This window comes from Anticarsia gemmatalis, chromosome 17, assembly GCF_050436995.1.
Source record: "Anticarsia gemmatalis isolate Benzon Research Colony breed Stoneville strain chromosome 17, ilAntGemm2 primary, whole genome shotgun sequence".
Lineage (NCBI taxonomy): Eukaryota > Metazoa > Arthropoda > Insecta > Lepidoptera > Erebidae > Anticarsia > Anticarsia gemmatalis.
In genome coordinates this window covers 944,788-964,147 of record NC_134761.1, presented here as the reverse complement: position 1 = coordinate 964,147, position 19,360 = coordinate 944,788, and the positions used below count along the sequence as shown (strand labels likewise).

Here is a 19,360-nt window from a genome sequence, read left to right as displayed (position 1 = left end):
GTATCATAGTCAATTTTCGAATCAAAATTTCTTATCCATCGATATAACATACATAGTTAAAGGACGGTGCAGGTGGGACCAAAATAGACGATTTCTTTGGATCGATTAAAAGCGGAGTATAAAAGAAGCAAGTTTATTGGAAATTCAACGAAGATACGCTATCGACAATGCAGATCGGTTACAAAAGAACTATTCTCCTGGAAACTTGAATTGATTGGATAGTATATCTACAAAGTTCTGCTCTAGTTATAGTTTTGACCTAATTCCTGATTCCACTATTTCCCGTTTTATTAACTTGTGTAATACATCAAGGAAAACAAACAACGAAAATAAAGTCAACTTTGATATGGAACATGAATGACTGGAAAACGCCACTTAAACTACAGAAATCGGTATTACCGAGTTAATTGAAATGGCGGGAAGAACGGAAAAGACGATGTTAAGGTTGCAATTGTAAGGCCCTGAATAAGATGGGAAAGTCTATTGCAGAAAGACATGAGTGGTGTGTGAGGTAAAGATAAAGAAAAATTTATTAGATAACTGTGTAGGTACATAGGATGTTACAATTGTTGTTGAATCAAAGTTTCCGAAGACGACGCCAATTTTCAAACTGCATGGGACAGATTTTTCTTATGCTGGTTATGTTGTATGTATATTATTAGAACCGGTCTATACCCAGGTATGTATGACTCCTGATTTAAATCAAAGAGAGCTAGTAACAAAGTCATCTGCCTTCGATCTAGGCTGTCGTAACCTTCCACTGCATTCTCAGCATAGTTGGAGCGCCATGTTTGATGACGTCACCAGTTGCCGAACTTGTACATTAAACTAGTGAAGTTGAAAGTACATTTGACTGATCGTCGTACAACTAGGTACTTAGTTTCGAAATATTGTTCAGTTTATGAACAATACAGGTTTTAAACTGAGTAAAATTACAACAATATGAATTCGGTCGTATTTTATTTCAAAGAAAAATAAACATTTACATGTTTCACCTCAAACTTCTGCATTTGCTGCTACCTTCAGCCTCATCTGCGTGAAAAGACTTCAAGGGATAAAAAATATAGGTACCTAATACGGGTTTTAAACTATATTTATGACGAATATTATCAACACACCTAAACATCCTAACAAAACTTTTGCATTTATAATATTAGTAGAAATGATTATGAATTTTTAATATCTATTTCTATAGTTCTATGAGGATTATATGCCGTTCTGTTATAAAAACCCTCATCTCGGAACAAACACCTGTCACAATGTTTGTCAGTACCGGAAACCAAACCTACGACCCTTGGCAAACAACGCAGTTCCTTTGCACCGTTTACGTCGCTAAAAACGTTCTCACAATATATTTTTAGGGAGTGATAGATATATCTTATATCTTAGCAATATGACTAGATTTTTTCTTAAAACAAATTGGATATACAAAATCTTTTATAGCTCTCAAAATGGCTACATAAAATCTTTTTGGAAATTTTCATATTATCGCCATATTGACCGTGAGTCTACTACTACTACCGTATGTAGTTAAAGTAATCACAAAAACAAATTTAAGTCATAAACTAATTGTTTGGAAAAATTATCGTGCTTATAACTCACGTAAGTTCTATTCCAGAAACGCCAAAATACTACGAAAAAGAATCGAATTAGGATACCGTACATCCGACAATATTCGTCGAAATCCCTAACTAACCAATTCCCCGTATTCCACGATAAACCAATAATTTCAATACGCAACTGAAACAACATGTGTACGAGACGATGCATAGTACAAACTTGTTAGAGTCCTTTTACATAACCCGACGCTAGAATAGAGCAGTTTGGATAGGAGTAGAATTTTTAACAATTTATTTTATTTTAAACTTCACATACATGTATGGTGTATAATATAGGCGGACTTAATGCCAAAAGCATTGTCTACCAGTCTACCTTAGGGTGATGCAGAGATTGAAAGCAGTAGGTGTTTAAAAAAAAATAGATTTATATTTGAAAATTCGAAGGCCAATTTCATACGCTTTTACGAATTGCATCCTGAGTTATGAGCTCATGAAATGGAAGTTATAGGCACGTATTGCATCTTTTTATTTCCTCTTAGTCTTTCCGTATTCAGACCAGATGCACTGTTCAAATAGTATTGTATCGATACCTACCGCATGCATTTCGCTCTAGCATATTTCATAGTTAAAATGCATCAGACCCTGATGTCCGTCCAAATTACGGGCCACCTTTTAGCTCTTGCCAATCAATATCCACGATTTTTTTCTCTTTCATCAAATCTTATACTACCAAAATGCTATTGGTTAAAGATTAATACATAATATCTATTTCATAAGTATACATAAATCTCCGATCATACCAACCGGATCTCCTTAGTTTAAATTATCGATTTCTGTTTACAGTTCGGCTATCCTCTCCAGTGGTGCACATTAATTTAGGATGCAAAACAACTGGGTCGGTACACGCACTATATTTAGGTACTACGTCACCGACACATGTGACTACCAACATGGACTTCCGTTTCAATATTGATTATGGATATTTTGGTTTTGGCATAGCAACTACTATACATACTAATTTGAGTGGTTATAAGATTAGGGATTGAGATTGTCGGGGGATTCGGGTAAAATTAGAAAATCGTTTCCTTTATACTAATTAGCCCTTAGTTTATAATTATTTATCCACTTCAGACGTCTACGTTAACGCATTGGTTAAATGTATTTACATTACGGATAACCGGAAGGTACAGTGTGTCAGTTTAATATAACAAATAAAATGAGTTAACATTTTGTGTGTTTAGAAGGCATAATTTCAACTAAAAACGTTACCCCGTTAGTTAAATACCTAGATTAAACGTTCTTAAAATCGTAGACTTAATTTAACACGTTATTAAATTAGTACACACTGAAACAAAATCCCATGCGTGTTAGTTCACGTTCGAACTCCATATCACAATATCTCCTTATCTCCAGTTCAGATGACACCAAATTCTGTTTGAAAAGCTTAAAAGCAAATTAAGAATAACTAGTTCATCAGGATTAAGATTAATGACATCAAAAAAGACGGGCCTATTAACCAATGAGAAAGAAGATTGAAGGTACTTCGTGAGATTTGATTGGTTAATAAAGTTCCATACAAAATTAACGTAAAATGATTCTTTTACAACTTCAAAGGCTACTATAATTACTTCAAAATTACCGTAACATTAAAGCATACAGAAATCCTCAGCCAAACAATAATATATTCCCGTCAAAACGTTTTTGGCGGCGCCTAACACAATTAATCATGAAAACTTGGAACAGTAACGGTATCATTTGAACTGGAGATGCAAATGGAAGCAGACTAACTGTCTTGCTGGGTCCAGGAGTTCTGTATCACGTGTGGGCCGAGACTGTAGACAGGCACACCAAAATGCTCCCTGAGACAGGAGCTGTTGCTGTTTTTCATCGTCTCAGCCAACATCCGAGAAGTCTTCCCAACATTGTCTGACCGTTTCATGAATGCTGCTATGTCCAGCCCACAAGTCTCGTTGACTGCTTTTCGACATTCAGCCGCAGAGTACGGTGAGAGTTTGTCCGTATGGGTGTATGAATTGCAGACCTCGTTGATCAGTTCTAAGATGGCCATGTCTTTTTCGAAGATCACTTCGCAACATCCTGTTTGTTGGTTGGAAAGAAGCGTGTATTGTAACTTTTTCATTGCCTTTGAGATGAACACTTTTAAATAATGATGAAATAATTTTATTTAATTTGCAGGATAATACTGTAACTTAAAATTAAGCTTGTCGTGTCAGACAACCAGTCTCCCGAAAGAGTTATTATAAGCCAAGTAACTGGGTTATGGAGGTCTGATAGGCAGGCGCTCAATGTAAAATACTAGTTTTCAACTACATCCGGTGAAATTGGAAGCCAACTCCATCATAGTTGGAAGAAAGGCTAGGCTGATGACTGAAGCTTTAAGGTCCAGTTTAAGAGTCAATAAATAAGTGTCAGGTATTTCATAAAATAAGTAACAGTTTAAGTATAAAAACAGATGTCAAAATTTCATCCAATAAGCTATTTGATAGATATTTTTACCACAAAACAGGACCTTTGTAAAGTTTTATGTTCACTCTTTGGCAGTCAAAAAGTTACAAACAGCATACAAAATATACTATCACAAATCTATAACAAACATTTTTATCAACACAATTATTTAGCTACTAATTATAATAATATTTTCCTTTATCAAATGATTTTGATGTTAATACTTATGAAAGTTTTCTGTTGTTAATATAAATTAATGGCATATTTCCAGTCGTCCCCTCTAACACAACCCCACAGGGGTGACAACTCTGGGAATTTATTTTCCTTCTTGTATTCCCAGTTATCAACAACAACATCATTTAATATGGGAAAAAAATATAATTAATAGCTTCAATAATCAGGAATACATACACCACTAATTTAATAATAATTTTTAATTCAATTTTACTATAGACCTTTTCCGATACAACTTTACGGTACAAATAGGTCAAAGGTTATCTTAAAATATTGCTTTACTGTTTTCAATTAATAATAATGCTTTATAGTATTTCCTTCCTTTACTTACTGATAAGGTGTGAACTATTATTCAGATTTTTAATAGTAAATTATCTAAATGATTTCAAATTAAGTAAAAATTTTAATGTGGCCTAACTTAATAAACAGTGTGATTTTTATCTAGGTAATATTATACTTGTTATGAAAGCTCGTCTTAGCTATGTTAAGCATATTTTAATACCCAAACCAAATGCAGTATAGCCACTTTTTATAGTAAACATTTACTTCGGTAACAGAATGCCTATGATTTTCACAGAAACTGAGACTTTATCAATGGCCGTTATCAATTATAATAATAATTAATCCTTATCAAGTTTTATACATTAATTTATTACAGGGTTTTCCTGTAAAATGTTACCTTATTGGTAATATTGAAGTGGGCAAGTAAAGCAATATTTTAATTTGAATAGTACCTACACAAGTCTGATAAATCTTTAAATCACTGAAAAGTTTTAAATATATTCTTTTAGTTTTTTTTGGTACATTTTTACAATGTGTGACTTGGTATTTTGGTTTGATTACAACTGTATCTGTTCTAAAATTAAGCCTAATACAATTATTTTGAGATTCAATATCATTTAAGTGCTAACTTACTATAATAGATACTGTAATTATTAATAATAAGTACTATAATAGAAATTCATCAGAACAAAGATGAATATGCAATCTTTATAAATAAATCTTGTGTACATTACATGCTAGTACCACATTCCAATCGGATCTTTCGTAAATATTATATGCGCAGAGTCAACAGCTGGACCACGACATATTTGCACAGATAAATCTCGTTCTTGCGAACGACAAATAAACGCAATGAATCGCCCGATTTCATCCGTCTAATGTGTTAAAAACATTTATATAACCCAAAATATGACATCAGCTGTACATAATCGTACAACACTGATAATTTCACAGCCGTAACCGGCGTATAATTAGATTATAATCATAAAGTGAACTAAAACGTTTGCTTTCGTCACGGCGCGTCCAGCGATATTGACATTGAGCTTGTGTTAAAAATACCGACGTTACCTGCCTCCCGGTCGAACTGGTTCGGCTTCATCTGCTCCCGGCTGGGGCCCATGAGCAGCGGCGACAGGATCCTCGGCCACAACACAGCGAAACACCCAACAACTATCACAAGAACGAACATCGTCTTCCGCGGACCCAACACCTCCTCGTTCGCCATTCTGTCGTCGTGTTTTCGTATCGTTTCGTCACGCACGTACACAGCCGGTCGCACTCTACGGGAACATCGTCGTGTGTGATATAAATAAAGATTTTCGTCCCACGTCCCGCCCGTGAAGAAAGCGCGCAATGACAGCTGTCAGACGCGCCCTCTCCCGGCGAAAACGCTACGGGAGCGATCCGAATTTTCTTCGTTACGGGAGCGTCCGCAAATTTTCATTCTTCGTTTGCAGAAAGCCGGTGGATTGAGCTGGCTCGAAGTGACACAGCCGTATATTAACCTCAAACAGCTATGCCGACTTCTTGCCTTCCCAGCCACCGGCTCGGCTTCTTCTGTCGTCCAAGTCGAGTGTACAGTATTGCAGTTCAAATATTGACAGAGTGAATTAACGTTTGCCGGGCGAGCGCGGCGCTCGGTGGGCAGAACTCGGAACAATATGCCTGGGCGCGGAGGCGGCGCCGGCTAATAACCCGTCCCCACCGCGATGAGGACTACACGCGCCCAGATGAATACTAATTAGACACTTTGTGTAGGTACTTGTCGTTTAGGCGAGCGTGGCTTAGGAAAAAGTTTGTATGCTCGAAGGGCTGTAACGTTCCTGATGTCCGCCACGTGTGATGACGTGTCTGTATTTTTCAAACAGCGTGCTCTTTCAGTTAACGCGTCGCCTACGCAGTAGCGGTTGTCGAATCGGGTCAGAGTATGACATAGTGTAAGATAAATTTTAACTGTAGTTGCGGAAAACATGAATTATTTACATGCACTAGCACAGCAAGTACAGTACATTCATAAACGACTATGAATGAAACCGTAATAACTAAGTTTAGAGGAAATGTAGTTAAACCTTCTAAACACCATCTTGTAAATAAGAACATTCGAATGTTGATAAAAGACCACTATCTGGTTAAAAACAAAGACAATATTGTCCTAAGCTTTAAGTTTTCAACATTATATGGTTTACTGCTACGTTTATAATAGGTTTATCGGAGTCGAGGACTCAAATTTTTCTGATCAGCTCTATATAAAATAAAAACTACTTATTAACCTACAACGATTATTCTGTATCTATTTTAAAAATGCATGTATAAAACTAGGCCAAATTACCTAAAACAACGACATGATTATGAATCATATTGAGATAAGCAGAGGAAATCGGGTCCCGAGTAAACAGATTTTATCTCAAAAACTACACGCAGGTGGACATAGGATGCAAACAAAGTTTTTTTTTATTTACACAGCAGCTGTTAAGTTTAAGATAGTTCCTTTTATCGTTAGATATCCGTTTGAACAAGTTATGAAATAAAAAGAATATGAATAATTAACACTTTAGGTACCTCTGTCTAAAATTCTGTACTTTGGTAATATTAGACGGCACAACACGACATTGAAGTTCCCAAGCCTCAGGGCCAGAAAAAAACAAAATAAATAAAAAAGTTATGTATTTTAAGAAAAAATACATATAATTTACAAACAAGTGATTGTAATTCCCAAACCTGGCTAGCCCTGTATCTTGGTCACTTGTACAAAAGGTTTATCTGATTGAAAATGGTCTGTAACAAGTAGGACTTTATATTGCCTTTGCGATCTAAAGGGTTTAAGCTTCTGTGAGCTAAACAGTAGATAGTCATTAACTCTAGCAATCGTCAGTCCTTAAATGGATGGTCGCAAATTGCTTTACAGTAGACATTTGGCTTTCTAGACGGTCAGGCGACGACGAGCACGCAAGGCTTCGATAAATGCATGATCGATTAACCCCCGGTTTCTAAGGTACACTTATCAGTAGTTTATCTATTGAACAGCGTTTAAACTCATATAAAAGTAACGCTATCGACTAGATAAACTACCGCTAAATGTACTCAGAAACCGGGGTTTAGAACAGCAGTATTAAAAGACCTGAACATTGAGCCCTAGCCACTAGCAAAGAAGTGAGAGGGAGAGCCAGTGAATGTGTGTTTAATTTCTTCATGCAAGTATGTTCGTTCGTGAACTGTGCTTACTTAGTATGTTAATAAGCTCATTCACTCACGACGTGCATCTTCAGAACAAATGAAATCTGTCGTTTTGAACAAGAATTTAGGCCATGTTACAGTTGACAGTTTTGAGAATTTAAGAGACAAAAGAATTGGAAACATTATTGTAACTGGCAGTTTTAAACTGCAATGGTCTAGAAAACTGAAAGATATACATAGATCATATCGGTGATGTCTTTCAAAAAGGTCAGGCGGTAGTACTCGTAACATATGACAAAATATATAGATGTGAATCAGGCAATAAAAGTTGGTAAGGATCGTTTCAAGTGGCTTTCTTTGGTCTCTGTCTACCCCTATGGGAAAAAGACGTGATATTATGTATGTATGTATGTATGTATGTAGTTTGAAAAAGAAATGTTTTTACTTTTTCAGTAGTTCTAATAGTAGTTTACATACTTATTCTCGTCTGATAACTCAGTAGAAAGCCTTCGCATACACGGTTTATATAATGATTGATTCTGTGGTATTCCCAAAATAAAATTGCTGTATGAAAAAGGTTACAGTCGGCTGCATAAGCCTAAGTGTGACTGATGTTATAAATTCTGAATTTAGTGTACCACCGCCAGCCCGAATCTGGCATACAAGGCTCTCTACGAAGTTCTTGGGCTATAGATAAACTGTATAGATCACTAAAAAACTTAAAATACTGGGACTTAATAGGTAATAATTGTCATATTAATTTATAATCCTATGTAGAACATTTATTTTCACTAATGGTTGCGAGTAGAAATCTAGAGACAAAAGGAGTGTTCAAATCATAAAATAACTCAAACCACTGGCCAGTTAGAATATTAACGAGGCAATAAATGTCTTAACTTCTTTTGATGTAGCCATCCAAAGAGATTTTGTACATGTTTAGGCGGTCTCTTTCAAGTAGGTAGGTAGTTAGGTACCTAAGATATCTGCAAGCCCGTTGTACCAATTTAATTTTACAAAATGACCCAGGTAATCACCTAAAAGGTAGCTACTGTAGTTAGGTATGTATCTCGACGCCGTGACGTTTAAAATCTGCATAGGTATTTTGGACATTTTTGAAAACCTTTAGTGCCGTAGAGGTCAGCGTTATTACTTATACCAATCGAAGACATTATTTAAACTCCGTATACATTTTCAAAATTAGATATATTTGTGTATATCATGCATTTGACTTCTGATGCAATGAAGCTAAGTTGAACAACGGTACAAGCGGTTGTTTATCGAAGCTATCACTTGATACAACAGTCGACAAAAATAGCCGTCAACGACATCGTTTTAACACCTTTCACGCGGAAGGAAGAGGAGCAAAACTTATATGTACGTCACGCGCGGGAACGCAGCGAGAAATATTAACTAAGGAACGGAAACCAGTCAGGATATCCTCTTTTATTTATGGTATGCTGTCTCCTTAGCATCCAGACGCACTTATATCGCCATACCTGGGGCCAGGGCTCGGCCGATGCCAGCCATTTTGTATAAGTTGCGCGTGCGTCGCTTCCTGCGTCGAAATGGTACGCTACCTACCCATTGTTCTGTGGAAGGGGAAGTATGTGATTCGAATACATATTTGAATAATGGTTTAACTGTCGAATTAAAAAAATATGTAGGCCCTATGTTGAAGTTTTTTATCGAACCTTTTAATAGATCCTTTGGTAAACTGAACACAGATACTGGCGAGATTTATTAGTTTGTTTTTCAATGTGGATTCGTTTGATGCTTTGTGTTTGATTATTGTCGATTAATTAACTTAGAAATCCTGGTTGTTGGTGTTGAATACGTGTTCATTCGTACCGATGAGGCTCCATTAGCCATACACGTGTACATGGGTACATGAACAAGTACTCGCTCAAGGGCCTAACTTACCCTAGGTGGGTAAGTTAGGCACTGTGTATTTTCAATAAATCAATCCAAAAAGATAGCTCTGTATCAGTCACAATCGAATGCCTGCTTCGGGTATTTTTGATCGTTTACAATAATATCCAAACAACTGCCAAAAGGATGGGAAGCATCTAAAGTTACCTAAACCTGGGTGGTCTTAACTTGATGTAAAAAATTACACTGTTTCGCACGTAGCCAAGTCCAAACTTACGGTCTTAAATCATTCTGTAGCGCACTGGTAACGAAGGTGTGACTGCTGTGCTGAAGACCCGAATTCAAATAATAAACGGTCCAACAATTTAGTACACCTTACTTATACTACAGCCCACAGGTTAATAAATAGTAAGCTTAAAAAATCAGTTTCATAAGAAAAGCTTTATTGACAACGTAGTTGACTTTCAACTCAAACAGCTTATGTAAACTGCTAAGCGGCCATAGTCCGATTTCTGTAGAGACTGACTACCCATCTCTTAAGTCCCTATGCTATAAGGAGTTTAACTTACTGAACTTTGCCGATTGATGAGCTCAAATAGCTTTTAGCGTAGAGCGCTTCATTACCTACCTACATTGATAAGAGTTCAACAAAGCACAAGTTCGATTTCATACAGTCATCATGAATGGCTTCACACAAGTGCTACAAGCTCATTAATAACGTTTAGAGGGCGTAATTATGCGATTACTGAGTCATTGGTTACATCACATTGTTGAACATTTGTGAGACGCCCACAGGGACTGCTTTCATTTGACGTGGGGTTCCGAACTGAGAGGTCACGGCTCTCAGAGGTTAGGCTTTGATTTACAATGGTATTAGTAAGTTATTAGTCGTAGCGTTGGCTAAGTCGATTAGACCTAATGCTGGCTGTTTTCTGAGTACATAGGTATGAGACCAATTAGTTGGCTACTTTTGCTTTAAGACTGGACTTTCTATGTAACTGATTGCTTGCCTCGTGTTGGGCATAGTCAAACTCAGAAATCATAATGTTCAAGAACCTGGTTTTTTAAACTCAAACTCCCAAACATCAAACACAATAGGTACACTAAGAATACTTGCGTGTGTTCGTATTGTGGGCTAAACAAACATTGATAATTTTCTTCAGACATGTTAAGAGCTCATTTTGGTAAGAGAATGGGTAGGATTCGAATCCACTATCTCTAGATGGAAAATCCGATGGCCGATGTTCTAAACGTTGCGCTAGCGGCTTTAAAGTCTAAGCTTAAGCTCAATAAGTATGCTTGAATGAATGTCTTTTACATAACATTTCGAGACAATCAGATAATAATGGGTTTGATGATGATTTGTTTTAAGATACCTACTGGCGTAAGTAAGTAGGTACCTAATTACTCTCAGAATAACATGCACTGACCACAAAAATTGAATGACTTAAGTAGTAGGTAAATACTGCACATTAAAAACTTTTATTAAGGAAAAGGTAGAGTCCTGCGACGTTACTTTCGTCACGTTATGGGCATAATGCAAATGTTTCTAAGAACTCTGGTCGTCTTCCATTTGTTTTCGATAGTGCACGTGATGAGAATTGCTACTGAAAATGTAAAGCTTCAGACTGGCTTACAGAGTGGGAGTGAGATTCAATGAATTAAAGTTTACCTTGTTTACAAATTATACAAGTGAAGATGAAGTTGCAGTCTCCAATGTTTTCTTTTTATCTATAGGTACTAAGTGAAGAATAATTTCGTTATTTGAGTACCAAAAGTATGATTATGTGCTGTATAAAAGGATGCGCCTCTGGTAGCAAGACCGCCATGTCGTCGGGTCATAGATAGCTTTCGGTAAAAACCTACGTTCGTATAGTTTCGTTGGACATTCAGTGCTGTGCCATGAATTTACCAACTACATTTCCTTCTTATTCTTTTTACAGCAATATTATGTTGACCAACTCCTTGTAGCTTCGAAATAATTTCATTTACATATGTCCCTAGGACATCTCTTGGGAACGCAGAACATGGATGGATTGCCGAGCTGATGCGGGACTAGGGAGAAATCATGAAACCTTTGTAATCTGACTCTGACTCATCAGTTATTAATTCGTCTAGGCAGTGATCTTCCTTAGCCTAAGCTCTCATCTTTCAATACTACAATACTACGTTTCACGAACATTCCATAAGTTTAACATGTCTGTACTCGTCTAACTACAAAACAACCATACATAGCAACAACAGCTCTATTTTTACGAAACAATATTTCGCCATATTATCATCATGGGCTAACTGGTGAGCGTCGCGTGCGCATATTTTCGCGTGCCGTCGCCATTGTGCCTGTGGTGGACGCGATTTGAATGCTCATATACTGTGGTGTCGAATGTGAGGTGATACGGGCTGATATTGTGTGCGGACACGTTGAAGGAAGGTCTAAGTTGCTGCTCTAGATTGTAAATATAAAGCTGTATTTTGTCAAGTTAAAGATTTGATTCGATTCATGTTGTGATGGCCGATTAAAACTAGTTAAACGACGGTTTGAAAATGATGAAGATTTCTGCACTTTTTTTGGTTCTGGGTAGCCCGAGTCCAACTGGGAATAGGTACCAATATAAATTTGGTACCACACATATGATTCGCAATTACTCAGTTTATAGCTAGAAAGCACTGCAAGTAATTAAAAGCATAACTCCTAGGTACATGCCAATTTCAAGACGAAAAGTCCGCTATGGAAATCTCGGATATACTTACTAACTTTTTCAACTGCAACTAGCGTTTTAAACGCTAACAAAGTTTCGTATATTGTTCCAAACTACCCTGCAGGTCTTCATCGTTCGACAGTGGACAGCCACCGCTTGTTTAACAGCTACATTGCGAAAACAAGCATTCCCATTCACATCGCAACACCTGCTTGTCCAACGAAAGTTTATATGATTCATTATTCCATATTGCATTGCTAATGTGTTTTCAGTGCCAATGAAAGTGCCAGAGACGATTAGTGAAGGGGATTTCTAAGCTTTTGAGTTGGTAGGTACTTAAAATTAGCTTTTCACTGATCTGTGATGCATCAGTAGATAATATATGCAACTACAGAGTACCTAGAGCTCTCGACATCAAAACTAAAAAAAAGTTTGTAGGTACTAAATTTTCTGTCCAGAATTTTTTTCTTTCTGTTGATAGTCTCGGGTTAGAAAGTTCGGTTTTAACCTGCGCGAACACCTATCACTGACTATATCGACTTTCCATGTCATTGGGGCTACAGGAATGGGAATGCGAAGCGTTGTAGGTCTTACAAAGTGGCAAAGTGGCTATCTGAAGGTTGCTTTTCAACAAACTTAAAAAAAATATGTAAAATCGTGATGGTTTTCATTTAATGGCATGTACATTCTAAACTAGGTAGTTGAAGTAACGGAAGTGTAACTTTTCTTGGGTATTTTTCCAAACCAAAGCATGAAATAACGCAGGTACAAAGTCACATTATTTATATGGATATCTTGTAACAGTAACCTCAGTACAAGGCCACACATTTTAGCACTAACATGACAATTTGGCGGGACTGTCCTGCTAAACGAGAGGTCACGAGAACCGAACACGGGACACCCAGTTTTACAGCTTTAAACAGACTTGTGCTGTAAAAAAATGAGATGTTGTCTAGATCTCTTTTCTTTTCTTAAAACTTTTTAATGAGTCAACGGTAACCTTTTTTGAGTATTGTTTGTGCCGTTGTAAATGAAGCTCTTTCTGAATGTAAAAATCGAAGGTTCCTCTTTCTTTAAATTAATTAAAGCTATCAAACAGACAATCACGATATTTCCATTAAGTCAAAGATGGTTGGAAAACAATATTCCTATGACCACTGCTATTAAAGGTAACGCTACAGTGTGTACTGAATTGAAATCACATCGTATGGAATATAACGAAACCAAATTTGTAAAGAAACCTATTGTAGCCACAGTGGACAGGACACAATCGACATTCGTTTTCCATAATTGAACAACGTCTATTGGTCATCGCACGTCGCCGCCATTTCAATATTAGTATGCGAACCGCGTTTCCCGCCAAAGACATTCGTGCCGCGCCCAACTCCTCAATAGAAAGAATCATGATGAAGGAATTTATGTTCGTTTTGTGTACGCGACGGCGTATGATAAACGATGAATAAATAATAAGCGTTTCTAGGTATAACACCAGATACCTGATCAGGGTAAAGCAAGTACCAATGGCCTGCATGTTTTATGTTGTGTACAGCTACGAAGTAATAATGATCACCTCTTTTTTTCCATTGACTTACGTATTTATTGGGACTTTTACTATTTTACATCCAAATTAACGTAAACAAGTCATTTATAATTCGATTGGTGTTTGTCGTTACCGCGTCGTTACGCGCAACGACTGTGAACAAAACCTATAAAATAAACAACAAACGTAATGATTCACACAACCTTAGAATTTATTACACTAGTTAGTGTAGACTTTGTTAGAATTGAATTTTCATCACCCGCGTTGCCTCTTTCATTCAAGAATTCGTTCGGAAACATACTTACAGGCACAGCATGTTTATTATTTTTAAACGATCTTAGCTATGTCAGTAATTTGACAGTGAAACTGTCAGTGTCGTTGACAGCGCGTTCCGATTTCCATATAATAAAACTGTATACAGTTACAAGCATTAAAATGAATGCTATTTCTGTCTTACTTACTGGTTACCGTACATGGATTTGCTTTGTTATGCTAAACATTCGACGTACACTCAAAAAGTCATAGAAAATAAAAACAAAGATCTTCCATCGGGAGATACTCCTATTTTATAAACTAAATATCTCGATAACCTTGCAAAATGCAGGATTTAACGAGTATAAACATAATATTTATAATAAGTGGCGGAGTGCTGACGTTTGTGATATTATTCATATTTGCTAAAAGGCAGATAACACGGTTTGCCCTTCGATCTCGGAGGGGTCCTCACGTTCCTATAGGCACGGATGCTAAGAAAGTAAGCCTCAGAACTTTTATTTATTTATTACTTACCAATTTCTTGAAAGACACTGTAAGGAATGAATATTGTGGGACAACTCACTCACACTAATGTTTATGAAATGAAAATCTATTTCGAATTTGATCTGCTTTGAGTGGTTTCTATGAAGTATGATTCAAAAGACGCTCATAATATGATGATACTATATTCGTTCAAGATGTCCAATATTTTGCCTAATTAGACCCTGCACACGACATACTTCTTACTATTGACAAGACACTTACTAAAGACTTTTAAAACCACTATCATTGAATGTTTCCAGTGTTTAAAGCGAGAGATAGAGCGGCGCATAGAAGCAGTCCCTCGCATCATGCACGAGCCACGTCTCCTCAGCACGGAGCCGTCTCACTACATCCTGGAGCCACAGCAGCCGTACCACTACCGGTTCAGAGCTGTAGATGATGTTAAGACTCTTGGTAAGTTAGGAATTTGTTATTATTATTGAAGAAATTAAGAAACATATCTTTCCTTGAATTACGGAGTAGGTACAGTGTAACCTGTAACCCATTAAGCACCCATTTACAACTGACACTCTCAAACCAGAGGTGTAGCTGGACTCTAATCAACAAACCAATTTATTTTCTTGTGTTTTGTAGTTTAGGTGTAGAGGACCCTAGTTTATTTGCACCAAGACCTTTCTCTTTTTGCAGAAGATAAGTACAAAACACTATAATTTCTTAAAGTTGAATATATTTTCCTTCATGTAGGGACAGAAAACCATAATCTTGACTAGTTAGATATGTTAGTCTACTTACTTATGATCTTGAACTAAAGATGTTTGCCAATAACCTGCTTCTGTAAATGTTTAGGTGCTACACTATAGTTTCCATTTCTGCACTCAATTCAAACACACCCATGAAAACATAGGTTACCATGGGTCAAAGTGCAGTGTAAATAACACAGCTATAGTCAATTTCATAAGAAAACATTGTAACACATTTCTAGAAGAAGAAATAGCACGTCAAGACCCAGGTCTTCGTCGTCACCCGCGCGAGTCGCTCCGTGCCTTCCTCCTGTCTTCCCTCGCCGCGCCGCTCGACGGTCGAGGTCAGAAGCTGGTGCATCAGTTCTGTGACACCTATGAGTTCGCCAGACATCACCCCGGAGAGTTCGGCGAGGATGAGTATACGGCGTACAGTCGACTGCTACTTAAGTTGTTGGATGCGTAAGTATTTATTTTATTTATTACTTTAGTTGTTTATCAAATCAATAATATTGAATTTAAACATACTTCCTAAAAGTCTACCGATTGATATTTTGGCGAGTGTGTAACTACGAACTTATGGGAGCTTTAGTTAACAATGAAAATTTCTGTATAAAAAGTATTCCTCAGCCACTGTTGAAAGATTGTTGATGACTGTCACTCAAAATTTATAATATTTCCCAGTTACAATCTTAAACTTGCTATCTATAAGCTTACATTCAACATAAAATTAACTAATACATTCCTTTCGTGTTTCAGTGCTCGTCTACTAAAGAGCGTAGGCACATGTGTGGTGTCTACGGCTTGCGGTAGTCCGGTGAGGCGCGGGCGAGCGCTGCTGGACGCCGCGCGCCTGCGTCCCGCTGCACTGGCAGCATTGCCCAGGCACAACAAGTTGCCTACTGCACTACATAAACATTATACTGCACTAGAGGTAACTACTGGCGTCATCATCACGGAATTACTATAATGGAGGGGCTTATTACATTTAATACAGTTATATAACTGCTAAATAAAGGCCAAACCATGGAAAGATGTTTGGAAGGAGACTCTTGCCCTGCAGTGGGACAGTAATTGCTTAGAAAAAAACTGTTAAAGTAAACATTATAAGTCGGTCTAAATGTGTTTGACAAGCTCTACACAACCAATACTAATGTTTTATGTATACTTTTGGCTGGTTTTATGCATAGTATGATCGCACCTGTACTTATACATGACCCTACTGTATCAACCACATTGATTGAAGAGTGATCATGAGTTCCTTGCTAGCTCTTTTCCTAAGGCTCTAACTCCCCCTTCAAGCAAGTGATAAATTGTTAACATTTGACCTACATGATTAAATAATTAATTTGACTTTGATGGAGACAACCAAATGTTATTTTTCACTAGAACCAAATTAACAAATCAAAACTATTACTATTACAGAACATGCCAATAGATACAAAAATAGAGGACGAAGTGATCCGAGTCCCGGTCCGGAGCCCCACGGAGACGCTGGTGAAGGCCCCGGCGGACGAGACGGCGGTGTGAGCGCGGGCCCTGCGCCACCCGGCGCTCACGCTCTAACACAACACACTCCGCTATGAACACTATGAATGATTGTGAACAGTTAGCGCAAGTTATAGTGATACTAAGAGTGGATGTTTTGTGCTATGAGTGGACTATGTAGTGAATTATGTCGTTCTTTAGCCAATAGAGCTTGATTGCATGGTGTTTCAGCTGAACATATTAGGCTAACTTTCTTTCTATCTTAACTATCTCACGCCTGTGGCATATGATTATGTTGGTTGATTGTACGTATATTAGTCCGTAAGCCAGTGACAGATTTTCACGACCAATTTCCTCTCAGTCGATAATTCGTAAAATGCTTCAGAGAGTCGCATTATGACGCGTTGTAAACGTCAGCTGCGGCTCCGAGGGTGGGTTGAGCAGTGGCAGCCGCCCAAACACGTAAAAAAAATAAAAATTTTTAGTCATTTCCTCCCGATTAAAAACTTGATCAAATTAAAGTTAAACCAATATTTCGAAGAAATAAAATCGTCAGCTGGTTATACAGTGGTGGATTATACGTCAGCTGGTCACGCAAAGATGTAAAAAAAAAAAAAAGTTTAGTGATTTCCTCTCAAACGAAAATTTATCAGATGATAGTTTATGTATTGTTTTTAATAAATAAATTAGTCAGCTGGCTGTATGTAGGTGGAATGTTTGTCAGCTGATGACCTTAAGGTGTAACGTAGGAGCAAAGTAAATGTATCAGCTGACGTGTTTTCCCCCAACATACTGCCAGCTGATTGTTTTTATTACTTACAGGATCATGTCAACAATTAGTACAACTATTTTTTTTCGGGAGGAAATGACGTACATAAAGTTATTCAACATTATATTTAATGTGCAAACTAAAATGTAAACGTAAATGTGTAAACGTAAACGTAAAAATGTAAAATGAAAATAAAAACAATTTCAGATACAATATACCATACACGTCTAAACGCAGCTTAATAACTTAATATTCAATCGAAACATTGCCAGAAAATCTTACATTTTAGTTTGCACATTAAATATAATGTTGAATAACTTTATGTACGTCATTTCCTCCCGAAAAAAAATAGTTGTACTAATTGTTGACATGATCCTGTAAGTAATAAAAACAATCAGCTGGCAGTATGTTGGGGGAAAACACGTCAGCTGATACATTTACTTTGCTCCTACGTTACACCTTAAGGTCATCAGCTGACAAACATTCCACCTACATACAGCCAGCTGACTAATTTATTTATTAAAAACAATACATAAACTATCATCTGATAAATTTTCGTTTGAGAGGAAATCACAAACCTTTTTTTTTACACCTTTGCGTGACCAGCTGACGTATAATCCACCACTGTATAACCAGCTGACGATTTTATTTCTTCGAAATATTGGTTTAGCTTTAATTTGATCAAGTTTTTAATCGGGAAGAAATGACTAAAAATATTTTTTTTTATTACGTGCGTGGGCGGCTGCCACTGCTCAATCCACACTCGGAGCCGCAGCTGACGTTTACAACGCGTCATAATGCGACTCTCTGGCATTTTACGAATTATCGACTGAAGGAAATAACTGACGAAAACTAGCGCCTGGCTTACGGACTATAATGTTGAATAACTTTAAGTAAGTCATTTCCTCCCGAAAAAAAATAGTTGTACTAATTGTTGACATGATCCTGTAAGTAATTAAAACAATCAGCTGGCAGTATGTTGGGGGAAAACACGTCAGCTGATACATTTACTTTGCTCCTACGTTACACCTTAAGGTCATCAGCTGACAAACATTCCACCTACATACAGCCAGCTGACTAATTTATTTATTAAAAACAATACATAAACTATCATCTGATAAATTTTCGTTTGAGAGGAAATCACTAAACTTTTTTTTTTTTTTTACATCTTTGCGTGACCAGCTGACGTATAATCCACCACTGTATAACCAGCTGACGATTTTATTTCTTCGAAATATTGGTTTAACTTTAATTTGATCAAGTTTTTAATCGGGAGGAAATGACTAAAAATTTTTATTTTTTTTACGTGTTTGGGCGGCTGCCACTGCTCAACCCACCCTCGGAGCCGCAGCTGACGTTTACAACGCGTCATAATGCGACTCTCTGAAGCATTTTACGAATTATCGACTGAGAGGAAATGACTGACGAAAATTAGCGCCTGGCTTACGGACTATATATACAACGTGTATGTATACAGGATCTTCTCATAATAGCTAGTGGTATCCCGGGAGGCGATACTGCCCATGCACCTGATTGACGATTCAGATAAAATCGCGTAGCGGCGTATCGCTTGTTTGTGTGAGTGAGTACTACTGAAATGCAGAAAAAGAGTTGTCAAAAAATGTTTTTTTCATCTGAAACGTGATAAGATGTATGGGCAGTAATGCCTCCCAAATCGTAACCAGCTATTATGAGAAGACCCTGTATACATGACGTGCGATCGGAACGGTACGCTCGACCGAGCTGACCAGAAAATGTTCAAAAATTATTATTTGCAGTAT

General features: G+C 37.2%; 2 protein-coding genes across 8 annotated transcripts in view; one reads left to right on the top strand and one right to left on the bottom strand.

Annotated features, from left to right (window-relative positions):
• RIC-3 (RIC3 acetylcholine receptor chaperone) overlaps positions 1-5,927 on the bottom strand; it is a 46,346-nt gene extending 40,419 nt beyond the window's left edge. For 2 of the 7 annotated variants that reach the window (XM_076124979.1, XM_076124981.1), the window contains exons 1-2: positions 5,610-5,921; positions 3,348-3,656 (exon numbers count right to left, since the gene is read on the bottom strand). In XM_076124979.1, coding sequence (XP_075981094.1) covers positions 3,348-3,656; positions 5,610-5,766 — 466 coding nt within the window. In that variant the 5' untranslated portion in view covers positions 5,767-5,921. Of the gene's footprint in view, positions 1-3,347; positions 3,657-5,609 lie in introns of all 7 variants that reach the window. The other 5 variants (XM_076124983.1, XM_076124980.1, XM_076124984.1 and 2 more) reach the window with 5 other exon arrangements.
• Positions 5,928-14,324: 8,397 nt separating this feature from the next.
• LOC142979791 (protein C1orf43 homolog) lies at positions 14,325-17,412 on the top strand. The gene is made up of 5 exons (XM_076124967.1): positions 14,325-14,577; positions 14,882-15,035; positions 15,565-15,784; positions 16,082-16,256; positions 16,748-17,412. Exons 1-5 carry the CDS (start codon positions 14,422-14,424, stop codon positions 16,850-16,852), a joined length of 810 nt encoding a protein of 269 aa, XP_075981082.1. The 5' UTR covers positions 14,325-14,421; the 3' UTR covers positions 16,853-17,412.
• The last annotated feature ends 1,948 nt before the right edge of the window (positions 17,413-19,360 follow it).